A 22,934-nucleotide genomic window follows, 5' to 3' on the forward strand; every position below is an offset into this window, starting at 1 on the left:
TCCAATATCCCAGGTTGCTCCAAGACCTGTCCAACCTGGCCTTGGACATTCCCAGGGATGGGGGAGCCATCCTGGTGTCCCTGGTGTTTTGCTTTTCTCTTTTATAGGAGGGGTGTGAAAGGTTATGAGGTGGTTTTGAGCAGAAAGAGCTCACCTCCAAGGTACAGAACTGTGCATGTTTTCTTGCTAGTGGTGAAGGGAGATAGACATGATCTGCTTTCCCTTGAGGTGGTTATGCTACCAAGAACCAGCACTGAAATACATTACTGTGAACAGTGATACACAATTTATTTTTGTAATGCTCTGAGGATTTAAAAAAAAAACCAACCCCAACCAACCAAAAAACCTTCATTCAACAACAAAACTTCTGAAGACTCATTGGTTTTGTCCAGGTCAGTGTGAGCTGCTGGAGAGTGCTTTGACCTAAAGGACAAAAACAAGACATGGCAATGTCAAGAGGCAGTTGAAAATACCAAACTGTGAATTGAGGGAAAACCAGGTAGAACTGATAGTGCAGGGATCTCTCAGGGAGTGTTCGAGTAACACTTGTGGGGGATAAAGAAGGTGTTTGAAGTAAAGCTTCTAAAAGCTGTTTGGATTAGTGGTTAAAACTCTCCCTGAAAGTTGTGATAGGACTGAAGCTTCTGTTTGGGGACTGATTTTAAGAAAGGAAAAAAGCCACCCCACAAACCATGTTAAACACTGCCTCTCCCCACTCAGCCCCCTAAAAAAAGAATGGAAAAACCTCACTGAAACAAATCCCAAAATTCAAACAAAGCAAACAAAAAACCCCACCAAAACCTTTCCAAGGCAGTTCTCAGAAGTGAAGAACTGGGCTGTGTTGCTCCATTCAGTGCCAACATAATTTCAAAAACCTGTAACCTCCGGATCCTCAAAGGAAGGACATTTTATATGGGGGTGGCTGTGCCAGTAACCACTGCAGGTTGTGGGACAGATGGAAGCTGACTAATAGCAAGAAAACCATTAGCTGTAAGTACAACCATTATAATTGAAACTGAGGCCTCCAGGCACCCAGAGAGAAGCCAAGAATCCTGTCTGTGGGATTGTCTCGTGGAGCTGGGTGTTTTTGTAGCTTCTGCATGCAGACTTAATAGTTACAAATTGCAGTGTTTCTACAGATTTAACTGGGAATTGAAATAAAACAAGTTGAAGATTTAAATTCCGTTCTTTATGCCATCCGTTTGGTGATTTATAGTAGTAGAATGCACACTTGGTTTTCTCTTAATCTTCTCAGGTTTTCTAATTTGGTCTTAATTGGAGGAAAGAGTTACATCAATGGCAGCAGAACTCGTGTGGCATTTGGAATTCCCGTGTGGCCGTTGAAATCAGGTTGGCTTCGGGGCAGATCAACACCTCATCAAAGAGGGATTGCACTTAAACATCCTTTAGAAAGAAATTCTTCCCTGGGAGGGTGGGCAGGCCCTGGCACAGGGTGCCCAGAGCAGCTGGGGCTGCCCCTGGATCCCTGGCAGTGCCCAAGGCCAGGCTGGACATTGGGGCTTGGAGCAGCCTGGGACAGTGGGAGGTGCCCATGGCAGGGGTGGCACTGGATGGGCTTTAAGATCCTGTCCCACCTAAACCATTGTGGGATTCTGTGATGTATCAGAAATAGTCTGTGGAGTCCTGCAGCTCCTGCCCTGAGTGGTGACAGGGCTCTTCCCAGTGCAGGTCACAGCAAGTCCACTGAGGGCAGGTTTTATGACTCCGAAGGTTTCAGGTTCTCTTCACATTTGGCACCATCCCAAACACTGCCAGTGCAGGCAGTGAGGTTAATCCAGAGGCTGAGTTTGTTGAGGCTTTAATACTTTTATTACATCTTTGTGTTCAACAGTTTGTTCTCTAGAAGCACCATCAATTTTCTCTAAAAAATAACTTTGCCATTTTACTGGCAAGTCACTCAGACATCTCATAACCTGTGTGTGGAATTTAACGAGCAGATGCCTCTGGAAATAGGATTGGGTGTAGTTTACCCTGAAATTTTAATCCATAAAGTACCTCGGTTTAAATTGCATAGGGAAGTTTCCAGTGCTGGGTTTTGTAGTTATTGTTGGGTCAGCAGATGAATTCCTGGGGTGAAGGGTTGGTGCCAGCTGTCCCCATCAGTGTTACAGTTTGTTCTTTCTCCTTATGGAATAAACACAGATCTTGTCTTATATGAAAGATGTGGGGAGAGCTGTAATGGTCTCCAAAGCCTGAGGATTAAGGGCATAAATTTCATGTGCAGAAAATGTCTCATTCTTGTTGAAGGTTCTTGGCCTTTAACTCTCTGATCCCACGTATGTTTAAAGTACATTTTGACAACAAGCCTCTGCAGGCAGAGGATTTTATTAAGGAAAATAGGGAATACTCAATACAAATGAGAGATGAAACTTGATAATTTTCTAAATGTTTATGCCAATGATTGCATGTTGAGAGGCTAAATTGATGATAAAGTGTTCTGCTGTGTCTTCATAGTCTGAGAACCATTTAGCTGCTGTTGGAGGCAGGAAGGGTCTCTAAAAGGGACCATAATTGGGGCCATGACTGTAGAAAAGCCACACTTGCAGCTTCACTGAATGTAAGATAAAAGGATGAGCTTCTTGTTTAAACCCCAGTTTTAGAGAGATTTTTCTTTCTTCCTAAGGCCTTACCTGGAAATAGAAAGCTGAAATAATCCTGTCCAGTGGCTTTCCACTTCTGATCACCCTTAATTTAAGCTAAAATAATGCCTTCTGTATTCAATATTCCACATTCAATACAGGTGATCACCATATGCTAATGCTGCTTAACACTACCTTGTCCTTCTGCAGAAAAAAAAGTGCTCACAAGGATGTTGAAACTGGAGAGAGATTTCTGATGTGCAGTTAGATATTAAAAATTTACTGCACAGCTCTTCAGTACTTCTGGGGTTAAGCTGCAGTTCTCTTCCTCAGCTGTTGAAAACCCACTCCACACCTCAGTTAATGAACTGAGCTGGAAAGACACATTTAAAGGAATTTTGGTTGTGAAGTTGCTCGTCCCTGAGCTGGGGTAGGGACAGGCAAGGCTGCAGGTCAAAGGGGCAGAAACAACTGGATTGGAAAGTTTTGGCTGCAGGGGAAAGTAAGGAATTGACTGATTTGTGAAATGATAAATGTAGTAAGAATGAGGTGTTTTTCAAACAGAATGGAGGCAGCCTTTCAGGATTCTGTAATTAGTTTTCTTAAAAGCTACTGCGAATTGTAAACAATTGAAGGGGAGTATAAGGAAAAGAGGTAGAATGGTTTTGGGAACTCATAAACCCAGGATATTTTACTCACCACTTGAGATTCAAGTCCTCATTCTGCTGCTGACTTTAAGATCACCCCTCGCTTGTCAAAGCGAAATATTTGCTTCCCTTCCATATGGCTCTTTGGCAGTGCTCTTACTGAGATCATCAGCAGGCTGCTCTGTGCAGTCTAATGGCTTCATCTCGTGGGACAGGTGTTGGTGGGAGGCAGGGAGGCTGCAGACCCTGTTGGTGCAGGGATGTGTTATCCTGGAGGCTTTCACATCTCCACGCCCTCCATGCCCTGAACTTCCCACCTGCCACGGGAAGGGGAACAGAGAACTGTGGGGAGCAAAGCTTCCTCCTGTGAGTTCTGCTTGGCTGCATTTCCATCCCAGGGAGCATTTTCTGTGCTCCTGCAGTGCACATGAAAGGATTGTGTTCGTAACTGAGCTGGGCAGGACTGGCCAGAATAGGTGAGGCTGCTGTGACATGTGCCAGGCCCCTCGGGGGGCACGGGGCAGAGCAGCTGCTGGGCTCCTGCCCCACCTTCCACAGGTGACACCAAACACTCTGGACAGAAGCAAAATATGTCTCAGCTTGTCTGTGTGTGGAGCACAGCTGCTTTGGGCTGCCACAGGGGTGTCAGTGCAATGGCACATCCCTTCCCTGCCGGGGTCACAGGGATTGCTGTGCACAGGGATAGCGGCAGTCCTCCGGTTAGACACAAGCAGCACCACTTGAATGCTGCATTTCCCACGTGTTTAGCTGTTTGTGTTGATGTTCTGGTCTGGGAGGCAGTTCCAGGCTGCCCAGGTGGTGCTGGGATGCAGCACCTGCCGGCGTGTCCCTGTTCCCTGCTGGGGGAGGCTGCTCCCGCTCCTGCCGAGCGCACAGATGGTCCCAATAACCTTGATGGGAAGCACAGGCTGCCTGCTTTGGAGCCTGTCCGTTCTCCAAACTATTTTCAGGCATCAAGAGAACCCAGGTTACTATAAAACCCATCCTGGCTGAAGAAGGTGAGTGTGGGGAGGGCTGTGTTCCGCCCGAGTGCGAGCCAGCCTGGAGCATATGGCACAGAGCAGTGGCTGGGCAGTGGCATCAGGCTGGGCTTCTGCAAAGCCGTCCTCAGAGATCACTGAGAGTTTGGAAGGGACGTTTCTTGGACAGTAGTGGCTGTAAGCAGTCCAGGAATGGATATAACAAGCTTGTTATGGAGGCTATGTGCCAGGAGCTGCATTTCCACGGTATTTATCATAGGATCACAGGATGGTTCAAGTTGGAAGGGACCACTGGAGGTCATCCAGTCCAACCTCCCCGCTCAAGCAGGGCTCCCTAGAGCTCAGTGCTCAGGATTGTGTCCAGATGGCCAGGCTGGAGTAGAGGGTACAGGGAGTTATCTGTAGGAGATAAGTGTCTGCTGCCTCTCGTGGGCCGAGACTGCTTGGGCTTAGCGTGACAAAGATGGAATCCATGGAAGTAGAAGTGGCTCTTTTCACTGTTCCTGTCCAGGCTCACAGTTAGAATTCACTTTAAAGGTTTAAAAAAAAAAAAAAAAAAAGCTATTTTTTCACCATGGTCTGTGTGTAATAGCTTTGTAAGGACTAAAGAGCTGCTGGGAGTGACTGCCACATGAGCAGTGCATTCCCAGAGCTGCGATGGGAGGATGCTTCTGAGGCTAGAGGTGCTCTGCACAAACAGGAGTGCATGCAAACAGCACAGAGTAAATCTGTATTAAAAAAAGGGCATCTGCAATATTAACTGTCACTTAAGATGGCTGAAAGGTCAGTTTCCTTAATTGGAGTTGGAGAAAATAAGGACAAAAAGAACGTAATTGATGATGTTCTGGGTGAAATACTGTGCTGTCTCTGAACGTGGTTAATTGGTGTTTGTAGGTCTAAAATCGAGTCCATTTAGCAAACAGGTCCTTTTTAAGCAGTCAGTCTTGTGCTTTTGCACAGAGTTCACTCCACACCCTCCTCCAGAGCCCAGCAGAGCTCCTTGCCCTGTGTGGGAGCTTGCGGGGAGAGCAGCTGTACCTGGGAATTGTCTGTTTTCAGGGGAAGCACTGGGTGTCTCCCAGAGCAGCACTTCCAGCAGTACCTGGTGATTGTCCCCAGCACACAGCAGGAACTGGGCACATGCTGGCTGGCTTTTGTTTCAAAATGGTGCCTGAAAATGCTTCTTATATAACTGACCCTGGATTTTGCAGCGGGTGATTCACAGGTTTAGCTCACATTAACTTGTCTGCATGATGCCATTCCATGTGGGAGGTGGTGTCCTTTCATGCTTGAGCTGCCACGAGATCATGGTCCAAGTAGCAGCCCAAATTTAGCTTGTATGTATTTTGCTGATATGACTTTTAAATCTTACACTGTCTGGGACTTGATTGAAACTTCTTTTTCAGCTTGGTGGTGGGAAATCACATCTAAACTCCCGCTGCTCTCTGCACTCAGAATGTATTTATGGCTTTTTTTGAGGGTGTGAGCAGTGGACTGGTGCCCAGGGAGCTGAAGTGTGTGGAACATTGAGACAAATTAAGCAGAAGGCTTTCAATGCATTCATCATGACATCAAATCCATGTTTAAAAACATGGAATATGATCTGAGATACTGTTTTCCTCTATTTTGAAGTGACCAAGAGTCCTGGGACCTTGGTGTGAGGTTGGTACCATTATAACTTAGTTGGGATTTTGTGGGAGGCTGTGGTGAGTGGGTTTAATTGTGTTGATGTAAAGGTGTTCACCCCGTTGTGCATAATGACAGAATCTTTGCTGAAGGGGCTTAATTAGTGGTGAAATTCATCATTTTTCTCATCCTGAAGCTTGCCTTGTTAAAATGCTACTGACTGGACAGGTCTTACGAGGTTTTTTACCACTTCTTTCAAGTCTTCAGCCCAGCAGAATCTTTTGACTCTGTCTAACACAGAGAGCCTTGCTGGCCACACCAGTTTTTGGAAAGGAGAATCTCCACTGCCTGTGTCTGTAGGAAGTGGGCTGGGTGAGACGGGGCTTGGAGCAGCCTGATCTGGTGGGTGATGTCCCTGCCCGTGGCAGAGGTGAAATGAGATGGGCTTTAAGGTCCCTCCCAAGCCAAACCATGTTTTTACGTTGCTGGCAGTGCTCTGGTGCTGATGCAGACCCTCTAGGCACGGGGATGAGGGCAGGACAGCGAGTGTGTCTGAGCTGGGGAGGTTCTATTCCAACTCAGCTCAGTGCTGTCGTGAGGCTGCTCTTCCCAGACTCCTGAGAGGAGAGTGTTGCTTTCCTTGGCAGAGCTTTGCACATCTGCTGGGATCCACGGGGCACAGAACATCATTCATAACCAGCGGGCTCAACTAGAAGTCCTGGAAAGCTCTAATAGCCTTGAGAGGGGGTTGGAGGTTTCCTGGCAACACGTGCCTTGTTTTGAATTGCTGCTCAGAACGTTCACCTGCAGGAACCTCACACTATTCCCTGCTCCTCATACAAGGAGGATCATTTCTGTAGCCGTCAATGAATCCTCCCTGAAGCTCTGTCCCTTGAAGGTAGTCTGTTCCTCTGCATTACAGATGCTGAGAGATTTAATACACTACAGAAGAACAACCTGTGCTGGTGCAGTTTGGCTTTTGAGGCATGTTCTGTGCTCAAAGCAAGGCTTAGTCAAATGCATTGATCCTTGGATTGCTGTGTACAGATTGGGTTCAGTCTTTCCCTTTTGTGAAAAATGCAATTGGAATGCTCTTTAATACGTGGTTACTGTACACTCTACCTTAGAGTCTTCTACAATGACATCAGTTCTTGTGGCTTGTGAGAAGATGGAGCCTGGTTATTCAGTGGATGTTTGACATGCTGTTAGAAACCTTGGCTTTTCCCCAGTTCTTTTTATTCTGATGGAAGTGACAGCTCTAAGGAGGTGAGATCTGAGTGGGATTCCTACCACAGGGGTGGCTCTGTGAACTATTTAAAGCCCTGTCCACTTGTGGGTTCTTACAAAAGGGTTTCAGTTCTACTTTTGGCTGGTTTTGTACCACATTTTGCACTCCCAAACATGAATCCTAGACAAACAGAATTTTAAAAACTGTTAAAACTACTTGCTGTATAATTTCGTAAGACATTGCCATAACCCACTGCCCAAATAAAGTATCTGCTCAGCTAGGAATTGTTGCAGGGGTAGTTGTGTGTCTCAGTCTGTATCATACTCCTTGATGGTCCTGCGCAGTGCTTCATTTGGAAAATGATTACCTTAATGAGCAAGAGGAAAGCTGGTCCTGAAGCTGCCTTTGGAAGCAGCTTTACCTTGTGCTGTTCCACTTCTAAGTGCAGCTTTAGGTGTGAACAACAAATCAGATGCCACCAGACTTCCAGCTTGTTTATTATGGCTCTTGGGGGAGTATTGAGAATTGAACATTTCCTGCTGGCCTCTGTGAGCCAGAGGCTTGCAAAAATCTTTGGAATGAGGAAAAGCCACTGAAGGAGCTCTGCTGCTGCTGGGATTTGAGGTCCTGCTGTCACCTCAGTGAGCAGAGACCTGGGAATGGGAAGCTCTCACATTCCCAATCTGAAGGGCTTTTCCATCTCGTGCTTTTCTCAACATTTTCTTCGAAATTGTGTTATTCCTATAAATGGCTTCCAATCTGTAGGAGCTGACACCTCCCACCAAGGATGGTTTGTTGGAAAACTGCCAACCAAGTCAGCAACTGGAAGCCAAGATAGTTGGTTTGTTGTTCTCCTGCATGGGGTATTTATAGGAAGATGGTGGTGACAAAGATAAATCATTTTGGTAGCGTGAGCGGAGCTGTTTTCTGAAATATCCATGTTTTGGATATGGACTGACAGGGGGTGATGGCAGTACTTAAACTCAAAAATCATTCCGGATTTTAATGGTCACTTTGGTTTGTAGCCTTTCAAGTATGGGGCTTTTTGTTTTTCTTTACATTTGGTTTTTGGTTCAGGGTTTGTTTTGATGGTATCTGTTCCTCCTGGCCTCTGCTTGCAATGAAATTACAGTAATTACTACTGGTAGGAAAATAATTTCTGCTTCTCTTGGCTATAACCATCTCAAAAAGGATGTGTTTTATCGTATTTCCTACTGAGAATGAAATTCCTGGGGTCAGGAAGAAGACAAACTTGTACTTCAATAGGAGTGTAATAATACTGTAATATTCTACTCAAAATGAAATCTTGGAAACCATCCAGGGCTGAGAGGAGAAATCCTGGAGAACGTTGCCTGACATTTATCTCATCACTGATACAACTCAGATATCTAAATGGAATCTGTGCTGTTCCAAGTACTACAGCACAGAAGATATTCTATATATTGTGGGCTTTTTTTTTTCTCCTTTAAGGTCTACCTTGAAATAAATAATGCAAGATACTGCCAGAAGTCTTTTCACCTTTCTCCTTGTCTCAGCAGTGCCTGTATCATTTCTTTTGTCTGGGGAAAAAGGAAAAAGAATTAACCCGGAGCCCAGCGCATGCTTCCCCTGTGAGCAGAAACATTAAATATTGATCCCCAATCCTGCCTTTTAAAGAATGCTCAAAGAAAATCGAATGCTTTATTTCAAACCACACGTAGGGGGTTCTTTCAGCGCTGTGTTCATTCAGCCCTGCTCATCAATTACTCGTTCCCTGAGCAAAATTGACCAGCCCTGAACAACTCTTTGGAATTTACTCGAGTAAATCTTTAGCCTTGAAAATGCAAATTTAGCAGAGTTGTGAAATTTCCCAGCTTTTCTGGGAATCCTGAAAATAAAGAAGAGGTGGTGGGTGGGCCCCCTTTGTCTGTTTGCTGCTGGGCTGGGAGGTGATCAGCTGGAGATCACCCTCACCTCACCGAAAATACTTCTTGAATTCTAATGAGAGGGAAAATGTGCTGCTGGAGCAGTGGCTTGGGATGGCTGGTGCTGCTTCCAGGGACATGGGAATGCTTTGAGCACTTGGAGACGTTTTCCGTGTTGGATGAGTTTGTTATTCCAGTCCAGAGGAAAGGCAGGAAATTAAGACACTACAAAGCAGTTTTCTCCTGTGTTTGAAAACTTGAAAGCACAAGCAATTACATGGACATCTTTTCAGGTGTGTGTTCTGCCAGACAGAATTTGCTGAGATCTGAGTGTGGGAAGGAGTCGCTTAATTAAGCACTGGATTCATTAATTTTTTCATTCTCTTGGGGGTGCAGGGGTGAGCTCATCTTCACAGGACTTCTGTGTTGAGAAAACTGCTTGGAAGCTGCTGTGCCTGTTAAAAAACTGTGTTTGGATCTCTTCTTTGGTTCCTGAAGAACTCCCCTTGTCTTTGAGGAGGCAGCTTTGGGAGTGAGGGAGGAAAGGAACTGGGCAAGTGGATGTATGTTTGCTTCTGGATTTTTGTTTGGTCATGAAAATGGAATATTATGTTCCCGTTTCTCCTCAGAGATGAATCCTTTTCAGTGTGAATGATCCTGAATTAAGTTTCTTTGCTTAAAGAATATTGGGGAAAGAGGGGAGGTTTTGTTCCAAGTTTGATTGATGAAATTATCTCACCCGAGGAAAAACTGCCCCTCAGGAGCTTGGGTAACTTATTATATATTATCCCTCTTTCTTGCACATTTATGAAATTCAGACAAGCTCGAGGTTTAAAATATTTTAAATTACCTTTATTTGCCAGCCTTGGCCCTTTCTGAGTAGTGCCTGATAAGGCTGGGCATTGGATTCCAGACCTATTTGCCTGTGACCTTTTCAGCTAAAGAGTGAAGAAGAGGTGAAGAAAAAAATTAAAATGTACAAACTAATCTGCTACTAGAATAGTGCCAGAGTGTTGCTTTCCACTTGTAAGGATGGAACAGAAATCTCTGAGCATGTTCGAGGAAAATCTATACTGAGGGTTCAGAGGGTGTCACGTGTTTTAATATTGCAATTATTGACCTCAGCTGTTAACTGGGTTTTAGCTTCTAATAGATTTCCTCACAGCCTAAGTAGACGTGTTTCTTTTCTAAATGTCTTATTAGCAGAAAAAGTCCAACAGGCCCTGGAGACACTCACTGAAGTACAGAGGGAGAGAATGGCTTTTGAATTATAAATGCTGGAAACAACTGTGTCCTAAGTATTTGTGTATTACTTTACAGGTCTGAAGGGGACAGCTCAAGAAGCCTGAGGTATGTGTACATCATCTGATGTCTTTGTTCTAAGAAAATTCTTTGTTTAAAAGCATTAAATAGAAATAGAGGGTTTTTTTAAATGCGGGCATTATTGGTTGTGCTTAGCATGCCATTGGTGTTTTGAGTAAAGGATCTTCTGCCTTGGATAAGTTACTGATGATTCTATCTCCAGTGTGGTTTAAGAGTGAGGGATTACTTTGGATCATTACAAAGGATTTGTGGTTAGTTCCTGGTGCTCCCAATCAAAGTTCCTGCTCGGCAGCCCAGTGCACTGGGGAAGCTGAGAACCAACTGCCTGCCAGTTTTGGGGCAGCATCTGTGTTGGGGGGAAGTCCATGGATGACTTCTGGCTTTCTTAGCAGTCCTCTTTTTCACGTGACAGGGAGAACCTTCATTGACTCATTATTGCAATGCTCATTATACACTTGGAAGGTTCAGATAATGTGCAGAATTTCATGTAATTATCAGACACTTTACTTCCAGCTTACTCCCTTGGTGTTTTATACTTGTTACCTCAGGGGTGGTTTTTATTCCTACCTCTCTGCAAACTGAGTCAAACTTGTAGAGCTTGTAAAAGTGCTCTCAACAGGACTGAGATGTGAAAATTCCATCCTTGAATCCGAAAGTGTTCCATATTCATTAGAGCATTGCCATTAAGGAGATGCCTTGGTTCTCCAGCAGTGTGACTATTGATCAGTGATAATAAGGTTCATAATATTGACTGTGGCTTCACCATGATACCCTGCAGTTTGTTTTGGGGGCTGTCAGGATGTCGCATCTTAAGGCATTGTGTTTATTTACTGTAAAACCCCAAAGCAAAGGCCGGACCTTCCCTTGCAGAATTAAAATCCAGTTCTTGCCCACAGGTGTGCAGACTAGCCCCAAGAACAGGTGAGTTGCAGAACAGTCAGATATCAGAGAACCAGAAGTCTGTAGGAAGGGATTAAGGATCCTCTGAAATGCTTTTCTTCTTATGACAGAGTTCAAGATCACTCTGGTGTGGACCCGAGCTCAAGGCTGTGAGGGTGAGTTGGGAATCTGTTTAATGCACAGCAGCTGAACTGGATCAAATCCCGAGGCTGTAGTAGGATGCCTGTGGGCATCACTATGTTTATTCCTTGGGTTTTTAGCTCCCAGCAGAGGTGCCAATGTGCTGGCAAGCTGTGGAAGGACTAATGCTGGTCAGCTGTTGCAAACTGAAAGTGCTGGCCCTGGCATGTGGATTTACAGCAGTGTGGTCACGTTTCAGCCTCAGTGGCCACTCTTGTTTGTCCCTGAGCCCCGTGTGGGATTTGGCTGCTCCCATGGATGTGTGTGTGTGGCATCACCTGGTAAGAGTGGGGCTCTTGGAGAGCGTGTTGGGGGGGTTTAAGCAGAACACAGGCACAGCTGAAAGCTGCTCACTCCAGCTCTGGTGCAGTGCTGCCTGAAAACCAACCCCTGATGGCACCCCAGCCCTGGCTGGGTTGTGGTGGTGGGAATCAGCACCCTGTGTTCCCACAGAGACCTGTGGGCAGTCAGGGTGAGCCCTGGGGTGCTGATACCATCCTGTGGTTTGAGGCTGTTCAGTGAATTAATTCTGTTATTCGGTGTGAGCTTGAGCTACTCCAGGACAGCTCCAGACTTCTCTGACAGCCTGATTTCAACCAGGCTGATGCAGCAGCAGGCAGTGCAAGCGGGAGGCAGAGCCACACTCCTGAAGTGCTTTTTCAGTGTAACTCTCCTATCCTCCCTCTTAAACTGCGTTTTCTCCAAGGTGAAATGTCACTGAGGATGTGCTTTTGTGTTTCTGCCTGCACAACATCCTGGTCAGCTTTGGTCTTGTCTTGGGTAAAAGCTCCCTGAGGTCTATTGATGTTTAGGCAGCATCTTTATGTTGTGGTTAATTTGCTTCCCACTGTTTTCCTTTCTTTCTGGCAAATGAAGATGAAATGTAATTATCTCAAATGAAGCGATTGGGGCAGTCTGGGGAATAGTGCTTAATCTCTGAAGAGGTGGTGGTTCCTGCTCCCTGAGATACCAGCAAAGTAGCAGCAGATCCAAATGCTGACTTGCCAAATGGTCCCATGAAATCAAGGGGAGCAAGGAGCCACGAGCAGGTGAGAAACCAGGGATAAAAGGTCCTGTCTCAGAGTAACTGGACAGACCCCATGTGGAGTGAAATCAGAAGGGCTTGTGTTTGTGGTCAGTAAATGAAAGTATTGGTTAGGATTGACTGACCCTCAACCACTGACACTGAAGATAAAAGGATCACTCCAAATAAAGTGAGATGCAGCCAGAGATGTTGGTCTCTCCCAGCTGGGTGGGTGCAATCAGACTCCTGACCAAGAGATTGGTTTGGAATAGCTGGTGTTTTTCATGCTGGACTGGAATATCCAGTACAAGTGATGCCCTGGAATTTTACACTCTTGCTCAGTTGCAAAGGATATTGCCCCAGTGGATTTGTTTTCGGAGCTTTATAGCTGCTTGTAACGAGGAAATTGCATCCACAAGATGTTTTAAAGTGTTGTGAAATGCAGAAAACACAGAATCTGTGCAGAGACAAGGTTGACACAGCAAAGCAATATGATTCCAAATAATAGACGAAAACAATCAAAAATCAGCTTGGCTTTATTTCTTTAACTTGTCTTTTTCATGGTGACAAAAAGTCTTGAATTATCCCCTTGTACAAGCCCTTAAAATTCTTTCTGCTTAAATACAGTTGTCCTGTAATAGACTCGCTTTGATTTCCCTTTGGTGAATGTCATTTCCAAGCTGAGGTATTTGTTACATCTGTTCACTTAGGTGGATCACTTTGAACACTTTGCATTCTGAGGTGCAATGCACACATGCAGTGTGGAGCTGTCAGTGTGATGGGCTGCTTTAATTAACTGTCTTTGTTCACATGCTTTCAGGAGAAAATGCAATTTGTTTTACAAGGCATTTTGATATTTGGTGGTGTGATGTGACAGCCAAGATGAAGATGTCTGTGCAGTACATCCTCTCAAAGTTTGCAAAGATTGTCTCAAGGTTTGGCAGTAGGTGTTCCTTTTCCCTCTGCAGACCTTGTGTGTTTAGAGATCACCAGGCTGGAGGATTGGAGCAGTGTGTGAGGGGCAGAGGGGTTCAGGGAGCAGCTCTGATGAGCAAACCTCTGAAACCTGCCCAGAAACAACACCTTTAGGGGTTTTTGTTTCTTTCCAGTTGTTCCTTCCTAGCTGTGTGCTTTTAAAAGAGAAATAAGGTACAAAACGAGGGAAGCTGCAATAAAACTGCATAAAAGGAGAGGCTTTCATGGTTCCTGAGCTGAGAAGTGCCAAGGCTATTGCCAAAAAGGTGTGGTGTCCTAGGAATAGCTATGAAATAGGCCCAGAAAGAGTGAAGAGGCTGAAGGTTAATTTTAAAAGAAGCAGCAAAAAAGAGGGCAGCTGAAGTACAAATTATGGGGACAACATGAACTAAAAGCAGAGAGTGATTTTTCCCAGTCTGTAATAGATGGAGGATGTGGGGAATTGTCTGTTGAGGATCACACAGAAAGGCTGATTTCTTGTGAAGGTGCACATTAGATTAAGTGGAAAAGTAATTGTCTAATTTACTTTAGAGCAGGAGAGAATTGTAAAATATCAGCCTCACTTCGTGCTGGGTGGAGTGGGAGGGCTGGCTGTGAAACAGACCCTGACAAACTGCAGGGATGCAGCAGCAGAGAAAGTCCAGCAGGAAGCAAAGTTTTGGGACCTTTTTGTTTTCTTTTATTCCAGGAAAATCTGCTTGACCTTTGTGACTCAGCCTCCTCTTGAGAACCTGCAAAGTGCAGGGCTGGGCAATTAAACACGGAGGGACTTGTAAAACTAATTTTCAAGTTGGAATGTATTGCTGTGCCATCTAAGTGACTCAGTGACTGTATGTAAAGATGGCCTTTTCTGGCTGGTTTTAATCATTCCATAATGACTCTGCTACAGTTTTATAACCAGTCCTTAAAATGTGCAAAATTGTCACTTGTTAGTAATTTTAAAACCCCCAAAATTTTCCTCCAATAGATTTTTCCATAAATGTCAGGCTGACCCTCTCCAGTAGAGTGGAATCTGATGAGTCTCATGATGTTATTTTAAATTAGTTTTATTGCTGCTAACAGGAATAAAACATATGGGAACAGCTTCTGGTAGCTGAGATGGCTGTGGAGCTGCCAGTGGCTTTCAAATGGTGCAGCTTTAATCTGAATTTCAGAATGAAAGGACAGTGATACATTCATCAAATTGTCACAACTGCTTCTATGTCATCTTTAACAGTGGTGATATATTTGTGATGTTAATACTTCCCCCCCCAAAATTGTATAAACATAGAGCCCACCAGATTTTTAAGTTTCAGTCCTAGTGTCTTCCCTGCGGGACTCAAGCTGCATTTAACTGTGTGCTTTAACAACACTTTGGGAATGTGATTATTTTCTCCAAATCTAATGTGTAGCTGCATGTGCCAGTGAGCAGGAGGGATGAGTTTGTGGTTTGATGGCCTTCAAAAAGTGCCCATAATTCCGTGCTTCATGTGGATTTTTATTTTTCCGGATTTCTTACTGAGAATCTTCAGGCCTATCATGATGTTTCATTACTTCAGCTTCAGGTGCTGCAAATGATTCTGTCACAGCCATAACACCCATCAGTGTTTTGTACAAAAATGTCCTGCATGAACTCAAACTGCTTTCCCCCCTTAATTCCCTTCCCTTAGACTCAATCCTCAAGGAAGCCCAGTAGCACTGTGAATAGGTGAATTAAAGGGAAAAGGGGATGGATTTTTATTTGCAGGAGTTGTGTAAATGCAGGTAGGTGTCTGTTTGCAACCAGATGAAGTTTTTGCATCAGGCAACGCGTTACATTAATAGTTCCACTTCCGAATTGCTGCACTTCTGGTTTTTTTACTGAAAAGTAGAATCAAGTCCTGCTAAATCTTGGATGCCATCCAGGTGGGTAAAGCAGCATGTGCAAGCGTTTTGCCCAAAATTATTTCCACTGGAAATAGACAGCTGTAATTTATGGATCTGAGTGCTGATTGTGCTCCATAGAATTCTCTCGGCAGGCCGGCAGTTGTTGAATTTGCAATCTCAGAAAGACAAAGCTTTGTAAGTGGTCTCACATTAATTCAGTGCAGCTCATTTTTATACCCAGCCCTTGGAGGAGCTGCTCTGGTGCTGCTGGTTATCTGTGAGATAAGGCTGTTTAATGAGCAACATGTGTGCACAGCTCAATTCAGGGAGCCGAGGGCTTGCAGTGCCAGAGGATTGCTCTTTTGAATATATAAAGTAGTTTGAGTTTCCTTCATTATTTTGCCATTCTCTTTGGGTTCCTTTTGTCCTTTCCTATTAGAATTCACAGGAAAAGCTGGGTGTATCTCAGGAATGGAATGAGAGTATAAAGAAAGGGAAAATGTGAGGTGTTTTATACTTTGTGTGCTCTGTAATGTTCTTCAAGGGCTTTTCCCCTGGTCTGTGCTGTGGGCAAGAGAAGTGTGCATTTCTCCCCTCCTTCAGCCACCTGCAGCTGCCTGAGGGGTCCCAGTCCTGGAAAACAGAACTGAGACCCAGCGAGTCTGACAGAGCCACTTGGAATCCCAGAATATCCTGGGGTGGAAGGGACCCACAAGGATCTCATAGTCCAACTCCATTCCTACTGCAGCTGTGGCAGAGAGGGGCAGGCATGGTCTGAAGTTCTTCTGGATTTAAAATAGTTATTCTATTTATTTATTTGTAATGGAGGTGCAGTGTTATTCACAGAGCCCTGTGAGGACAGGAATAAAACCTGACTTCAGGAACAGAATTAACCAGCACAATTTTCTCTGCAGAACATTGAAAATAGTCTGCACCAGCTATTGGAAATCCATGTGCAGACTGCTGGGATCATGAGTAGAAGACAGGCACTTTTGTTGAGGAGTTGCCTCTATGCACTGGCGAAAAAAAAGAAGTCGCTGCTTCCTTGCAAATAATTTGTTTATTTGAAAAGAATTAATGTATGAGACATTTATAGATAGGACTTGAAGCTAAAGCAATTTTCCTGTAGTACTCTGCACACTGACAACTTAAATAAAAGGCAGAAGTTCCCCAGCTTTTCTTCCTGCTCTCATTGCTTTATGTAGGTGGTCATGGTTAGATTAATTCCATCCAACAGGAAAATATGCAGCAAAAACCAGATCTGTGAAAACCATCTGATAACTTTCAAGGCCCTTGTTTATTTTTTGCTTTTCTAATCTCTATCTTTGGTAGTTTTATGCCTCCATGTAACTCATGGAAGATCCTTGGATTAGGAATTGACCATGACTCAGGTATCTGGTTCCTTACCTGAGCAGTTTCAATGATGCTTTTGGAAGTGTTCCAGTAAGTGCAATTGTCTGTAAATGGAAGATGAAGTGAGCAAACTGTGTGTTGGGGAAGCTGAGAACAGAATGTGTTCATAAAAAACATAAAGACAAAAAGAAAACTTCAGGTTGCCACAAATATGCATTATAAATACTTGGAGTCAAAACTAAAGCTTCATTTGTATTTGTGACTGTAGCAGCCAAATATTGTATTGATTTCAAATTATGTCGTAACTGGGTTTTTAAGTGAAGCTGTAGATTTTGCCTCTTCTCAAAGACGAACAAAGGGGCAGTAAAAGAAAGGCTTTGCTGCAGAATCCTGGCTATTGAAGCTCAGTGAAGGCTGTAAACTGTGAGTTTTTTGGTAAAACTTCCTGAGTGGAAGCTGTAACATTTAGTGCCTCCCTGCTTTGCCCACCATGAGCTGTCTTCTCTCGAGGAGAGGAGCAGAAAGTGAAGTGTTTCCCTTGTCACCTTAATGGATGCCCTCACTGCTCAAATCCCATATTGATTCTGCAGTCTCAGGAGCTGAACAGATCTTTAAATCCCTGTCAGCTTAGTCTTGCCTAACTTCTGCATCAATTTGGCCTCATTAACTTTACGTTGATTAAATCAAACACATTACTTGGGATACCCCTGTAATTTATTTATAATAATTAACTGTACAGGGGGAATAAGACTTCCTCCTTTGAATTTTAATGCAAGAAGCAGTTATCTGTACACAAAAATAGAGATTGGAGCTAAAATTAATAGAGCTGCACGAAATATTATGTACATTTACCACACAACAAGTAGGAAGTGCGTGGAAGATAAGTAGGAACTGACTTGTTCCTAGTCAAGTTTTATTTAACCTGCCCTGTGTGTGGTGCAGTAATGATGGATCACGTACTCAAGAGCCATGGTTTGAAGTGTGCCAAGAGCACAGTTAGCAAATGTTCTCTGGGTATCCTCAGGCTTTCAGTTTCTTCACTTATTTTTGTTTATTGTACAGTCAAAGTAGATTTGATGTTTAAAAGTGTAGAAGTGGTAAAGATTGGAGTGTACTGCTTGTTAGAATGAACCTTGAACTCAGATCAATCACATCCTTCCTTTCTGGATTCTGCAAACCCATCGTGTGCATGAATTAAGATGACTTACCATTATTCTGTTTTGGGTAAAAACTGTCCCTTTGTGCTCAAGCAAATATCAGAAATCCAGCAAGAATTCATTTCAGCCGCTGGCCCTCTCATAACCCTTCTGCTTTGATGCATAAATTGAGGGAAGTTTCCACTCTGCAATGAAGACGAGGACTGCAGCTCACCCATTGTCATTTATTATATGCTCAGAGTGCACTGAGATAAGCCTGGCTTGCCTGGGATGTCACAGCTCTTGATTTTTTGTCATTATCTATTTCTGCTGCCTTTGGTTTTGAAAGGAGCCGCTTTGAAAAGTGCTGCTGGTAAATCACCTCCTGCCCAACGTGTGCCACTGCAAAGGGGACAGCAGCCTTTCAGAGGCACAGCCACACAGCACCCAGGCAATGACAGGAGGGTGTTTGAGCCTTGCTTTGATTTCCACTTCATCAGTTGTAAATAAGCTTTTGTCTTTCAAGACCTGTGGCTGTGGACTGCAATGCAATTTGTAATCCTGTGCCTCTAAACCGTGCTGCACTCCCACAAATAACTGTGAGTTAGTGGCACTGCTGGATTTGGGTCTCAGAACCAATCAATGCCTGGGTTACAGACCTCAGAGAAACCCAGAGGAGTATCTGGAAAAAGGTGTCATCACTGAGGGATGGGCACATTGTAGGGGAGGGAAATACTGTGTGGATTGCTTTGGGAGGCTGAAGAGGAACCAGGCAAAGAGCACTTAAATCTGATCTCCCTCTATAGTCTAAAGAAATCTCTTTTTGAGACTCACCTTTATTTGAAAGTCAAAGCAAAAGTCACTTCTCCAAATCCAGATTCGCAAGAAATAATTGACTTAACTCCTGCTGGCTTTCTTGGACTCTCTTAGGAAGGAGTTCCTTTGCTCTCTAGGGCTCAGCATGGTGAGGTTCACATGGAAGGAGCTTATTCCAACCAAAAGCAGAGCTGCTGAATGGACCAACAGCTGGGAGCCACTTGGTCTTTGGTTGTAGCTACTTATTTATTTTCCTTAATGAATAAAGAAATCTGAGGGAGCTGAACAAACCAGCTGAAGATGCTCATGGTTGCTTGATGGAGTTTGTAAATATCCCTGAGTCACCCATGAGCCAGTTGCCAGCTTTTTCTGTTATTGCATTCTGTTTGGAAAAACAAGGAATGCTCTGCCCAAGTTTTTTGACTGAATGTGAAATGGACTCCGAAATTTAAGGCTGAGAGACTGAACACTTCTGTAATTCTGGCTTCACTACCAGCCTAAATTGCTTCATATAATAACTGTAATAACTGCCAGAGGGCAGGGGTAGGTGGGATATTGGGAAGGAATTGTTCCCTCTGAGCATGGGGAGGCCCTGGCACAGATTCCCAGAGAAGCTGTGGCTGCCCCTGGATCCCTGGCAGTGCCCAAGGCCAGGCTGGACGGGGCTTTGAGCAGCCTGGGACAGTGGAAGGTGTCCCTGCCCATGGCAGGGGGTGGGGCTGGATGGGATTTAAGGTCCCTTCCAGCTCATCCCATTCTGGAATTCTGTGAAAATCCTATTTCTGTGGAGCTAGAGGAGTGTTTCTTGGATGTGTTCATGAACCGGTTAAAGCAAGGAGGTCTGGAGGGGTTAAGCTGCTGCTGTGATTTCAGAAACCACAATTTTTTCTGCATTACACTATAGAAGAAAAAAGTCGAGGGATCATTTCAAGGGTATCCAAGGTGTCCTGTGCCCTGGTTTGCCATTGAGTTACTCCTAAAACCTCTGGCCTCTGCCACTATGTCCAGATTGTGACTGGAAGGGTTTCTGAGAGTGACTCCCTGGGGCAGCTCTGTCCCTGGGGCAGCTCTGTCCCTGGGGCAGCTCTGTCCCTGGGGCAGCTCTGTCCCTGGGGCAGCTCTGTCCCTGGGGCAGCTCTGTCCCTGGAGCACTGGCTGTTGTTCCCTGTGGGGCCATGCGGTGCCAGGGAGGGACCTGCTCTCAGCTCAGTCCATCGTGTGAAGGGCTGAGTGTTTTGGATGCAGCTCCAGCCCCACTGTGACCAGCATCCCTCTGCCTCTGCTTGCCCTTGCTGGAGAAGAGCCTCGTTTCATGTCCCTCTGTTCTCTGTAAAGCCTGATCTGTCAGCCCCTCAGCACATGAGGCATTTCTCAGTGCTGCAGGGTAGGGAAAGGATCTGTGCTTGAGATACAGCCCCTGCAACGCCTGCCCAGGATTAATGGGAGGCCTGTGCCATCTCCATGTGTTTGTCACTCTGCAGTCTCATTGGGAATAATGCTGGATGCATTTTGGGAAGTCTGGGTGCTCAGAAGAAGGGGATGTGCTGTGTTGATAGCACAAACCAGGCTGGGTGCACTCAGGATCTGCCCTCTGCCTCTGCACTGCTGCTTCATTATTTTCAAGGATTTGCATGATCGTGGCTTTTGTCCTTGTTCCCTCCTAGGAAATGCTTGATAATAACTATATGTTTTCCTAAAAAAATCCTGAGGTAAATCACAGTAGCATTCTTTTTTCCTCTATAGAATACATGGTTTCTACTCTTTGAGGACCAAACCCTTCATTGGTCTTGTAGGACCACATTCCAATAATGTGGATGTTCAGAGACAAAAAAATGTGCTGTGTAGGGCTGAGTGTTAAACATTCAGGTTTTAAACTGATTTGAAGGAAATATCATTTGATTTTGTGTGTGTATGTATATCTGAATGCAGATTGGAACTGGTCTGTGAGAAGCAGTCCTGGTCTATGTTAGTGTTAAATATAGGTAATGACTTAAGTATTGAAAGGACTCCAAGAAGTTTGTGAGAATTCCTAAGGCATTTAAGTACATACTGCTCCATGGATCTTAATCACACTGAAAAGAATATTCTCATTTCCTGTCTCAGCTCCCCGGCAGATGCAGACTATGTATGTGTTTGTTAGTGGAACTGTGTAGGCAAAAAGAGTGGGAGCTTAACATATTTTTCTTTCCTTTATATTTGAATTCATTTTGTAGTAGAAGCAGTGTCAACATGTGCTGAGCAAGGCAGGCTGGACGAGCCAGAGGTAAAGCTCAAGGGTTACTCTTCACCCCACTGTGTCTGTATTTTGGAGAGGTTGTTGACAGACAGACTTACAGACCTAATGTACAAGGTGCAGGATTGTCCTTGTCACCTTCAGCCTCTTGGATGGCAGTGTTTGAATGCAGAGATTTCCCAGTGGTGTTTAAACTTTAGTGCTTCTGAGCCCTGGACACTTTTCTCAGACCATGCTCAGCGAGTCCTTCTTTACCTTGTGCCCTCCAAGAGTGACCCCACTTCTAATTTACATTAGACCATTGAAACTATACCCTGAAATAACCCCCCAAATCCCACAGCCCATCCTGTAAGGTTGGGTGGGATCAGCTTCCTCCTTTACAAAAATTAAATAGAGAAGTGGTCCCACAGGAACACGAGTGTGGCCTTTTGAGTCCTTCCCACTCCCTCACCACTCACCTCAGCCACTCCCAGGCTGAGGCTCTTATGGAGGTCTTTAATGGGGTTCAGTAATGAGCTTTTTAATTATCACTTGGAGGCCAAACATCCTGGTGCTGTTTCTTAGCCAGAACAGGTCAATCCTAAAGGTGTAGATTAGAAGAGAATCATAAAAGCTGATTATTTCTTAATTTTTTTTTTTTTTTGCACTTAGCCAGTGGCAAAATTGATATCTACTCCTTGAAAGGATGTAGGAGGCTATTAGGCAGTGGATAATTAACTATGGAAGGAGGGTGGAAAGGTACAATAAGACTTTGTAAATTAATTACTGGTTCTTTATTCAGAAAGGACAATGTGATTCCTGAAGCTTGTCTGTTCTCAGTGCCAGCTACAAGTGGGCAATATTAGGGAATAAAATTATGTAAGTAGAAAATAAGTGCCCTTAACCAGATCTGCAGAAGAGGAGTTTTAATTTCTGACTCCTACCAGATAAACCCTGAGCTCTTGCTCTGTGTCCTCCTCTCTCCTAATGGCAGTGCAGAGTGTGATGGGCAGGAAATTTCCTCCTAAATGTAAGAACTAAGCAGTGGACAGTCAGCACTGACCTCCATGGGCTATTTCCAAGTAAACTCATCCTTCTTTCTCTAAATTCCTCAAGTGATGTGGGATCTCTGGCTGGAACATCTTTGTTTTCCTGAAGCACTGAAAAAGCAAATGAACTCCTGCCTGTCTGATGGAGGTCAAACATCTGCCCAAGCCACATGAATCCCACACAGCTGTAAATAATTCTCATTAGGAAACAGAAGCTTGTCATTTATGCTCATTTTTGGGGAGCTACAAGTTTAAAAAATGGAGTTGTAGAGCTATTACTCTTCACTTGCTGTGCACACATAGCACCCTTCACATTAAAACTTAATGTGCACTTAAGTGAGTCTTAAGTGAACTGCAGGTAAAAATCCAGATGAAAATTGGGGTGTTGAGAGGTGGTGTGAATTTGCTTTTTGGAACACCAGGAAACAAAAGCAGAAGGGTTTGAATGGTTGAGCCTTTATAGAGCGGAGAGATATTTTTAGGTTTCCAGATTTAGAATATTTCTTTAAAGTGTTGTTGTACCACCTTATTCAGTAATTTCTATTGATTTTTCTGTTGGGCTTTGTTCACTTTGTCTTGCATGCAAGCACTTGCAAATGTGAATAGCACTGACAGGAACCATTGGCCAAACACTCAGAAATGCTCTGTTCAAGAGAACCACCCCACAGGCAGAGAGGGCTCAACACTCACACTTTTAACAGCTGTTTTCCTTGAGAGAAAGTATTGATTCTAAAAGCTGTAGAAATGGAAAGAAAAAAAAAAACCAAAACACCCCAAGAAATTGGTTTTCTGTGTCTTTATTATTGCAAAGAGCTTAAGGAAGAACTTGGGGTACCAGTAATGGAGTTGGAATTACCTGCTTGGTGTTCCAGGGGCTGTAGGGTGATAGGATGGGTCTGGATTAAAAATGGCTTGTACCACCTTGAGATGAGACAACTGGAAGGGTAGAAAAGCAGCAGTATTAACCCAGGGAGTCAATAGTAGCTGGAAATAGCAGTTGTTTGGTGTTATTTGGGTTTTTTTGGTCCCGTGGCTCCCTGGAGGTGTGGGAGCACTGTGTCAGGGGAAGACTCTCCCTGGAGATCTGTTAGGGCAGATTTGTGCTCCTTGTTTGG

The 22,934-nt window shown here is 44.3% G+C and overlaps 1 protein-coding gene across 10 annotated transcripts in view; it reads left to right on the plus strand.

Annotated features, from left to right (window-relative positions):
* The window catches only part of IQSEC1 (IQ motif and Sec7 domain ArfGEF 1), a 281,533-nt gene that overhangs the window by 45,929 nt on the left and 212,670 nt on the right, over positions 1–22,934 (plus strand). For 8 of the 10 annotated variants that reach the window (XM_039559071.1, XM_039559075.1, XM_039559073.1 and 5 more), the window contains exon 2: positions 10,327–10,356. The exons of the other annotated variants lie outside the window; for them this stretch is intronic. In XM_039559071.1, the coding sequence (XP_039415005.1) occupies positions 10,327–10,356 (30 nt within the window). The remainder of the gene's footprint in view (positions 1–10,326; positions 10,357–22,934) is intronic. 10 annotated transcript variants of the gene reach the window in all.

Source organism: Corvus cornix, chromosome 12 (assembly GCF_000738735.6).
Source record: "Corvus cornix cornix isolate S_Up_H32 chromosome 12, ASM73873v5, whole genome shotgun sequence".
Taxonomy (NCBI): Eukaryota; Metazoa; Chordata; class Aves; order Passeriformes; family Corvidae; genus Corvus; species Corvus cornix.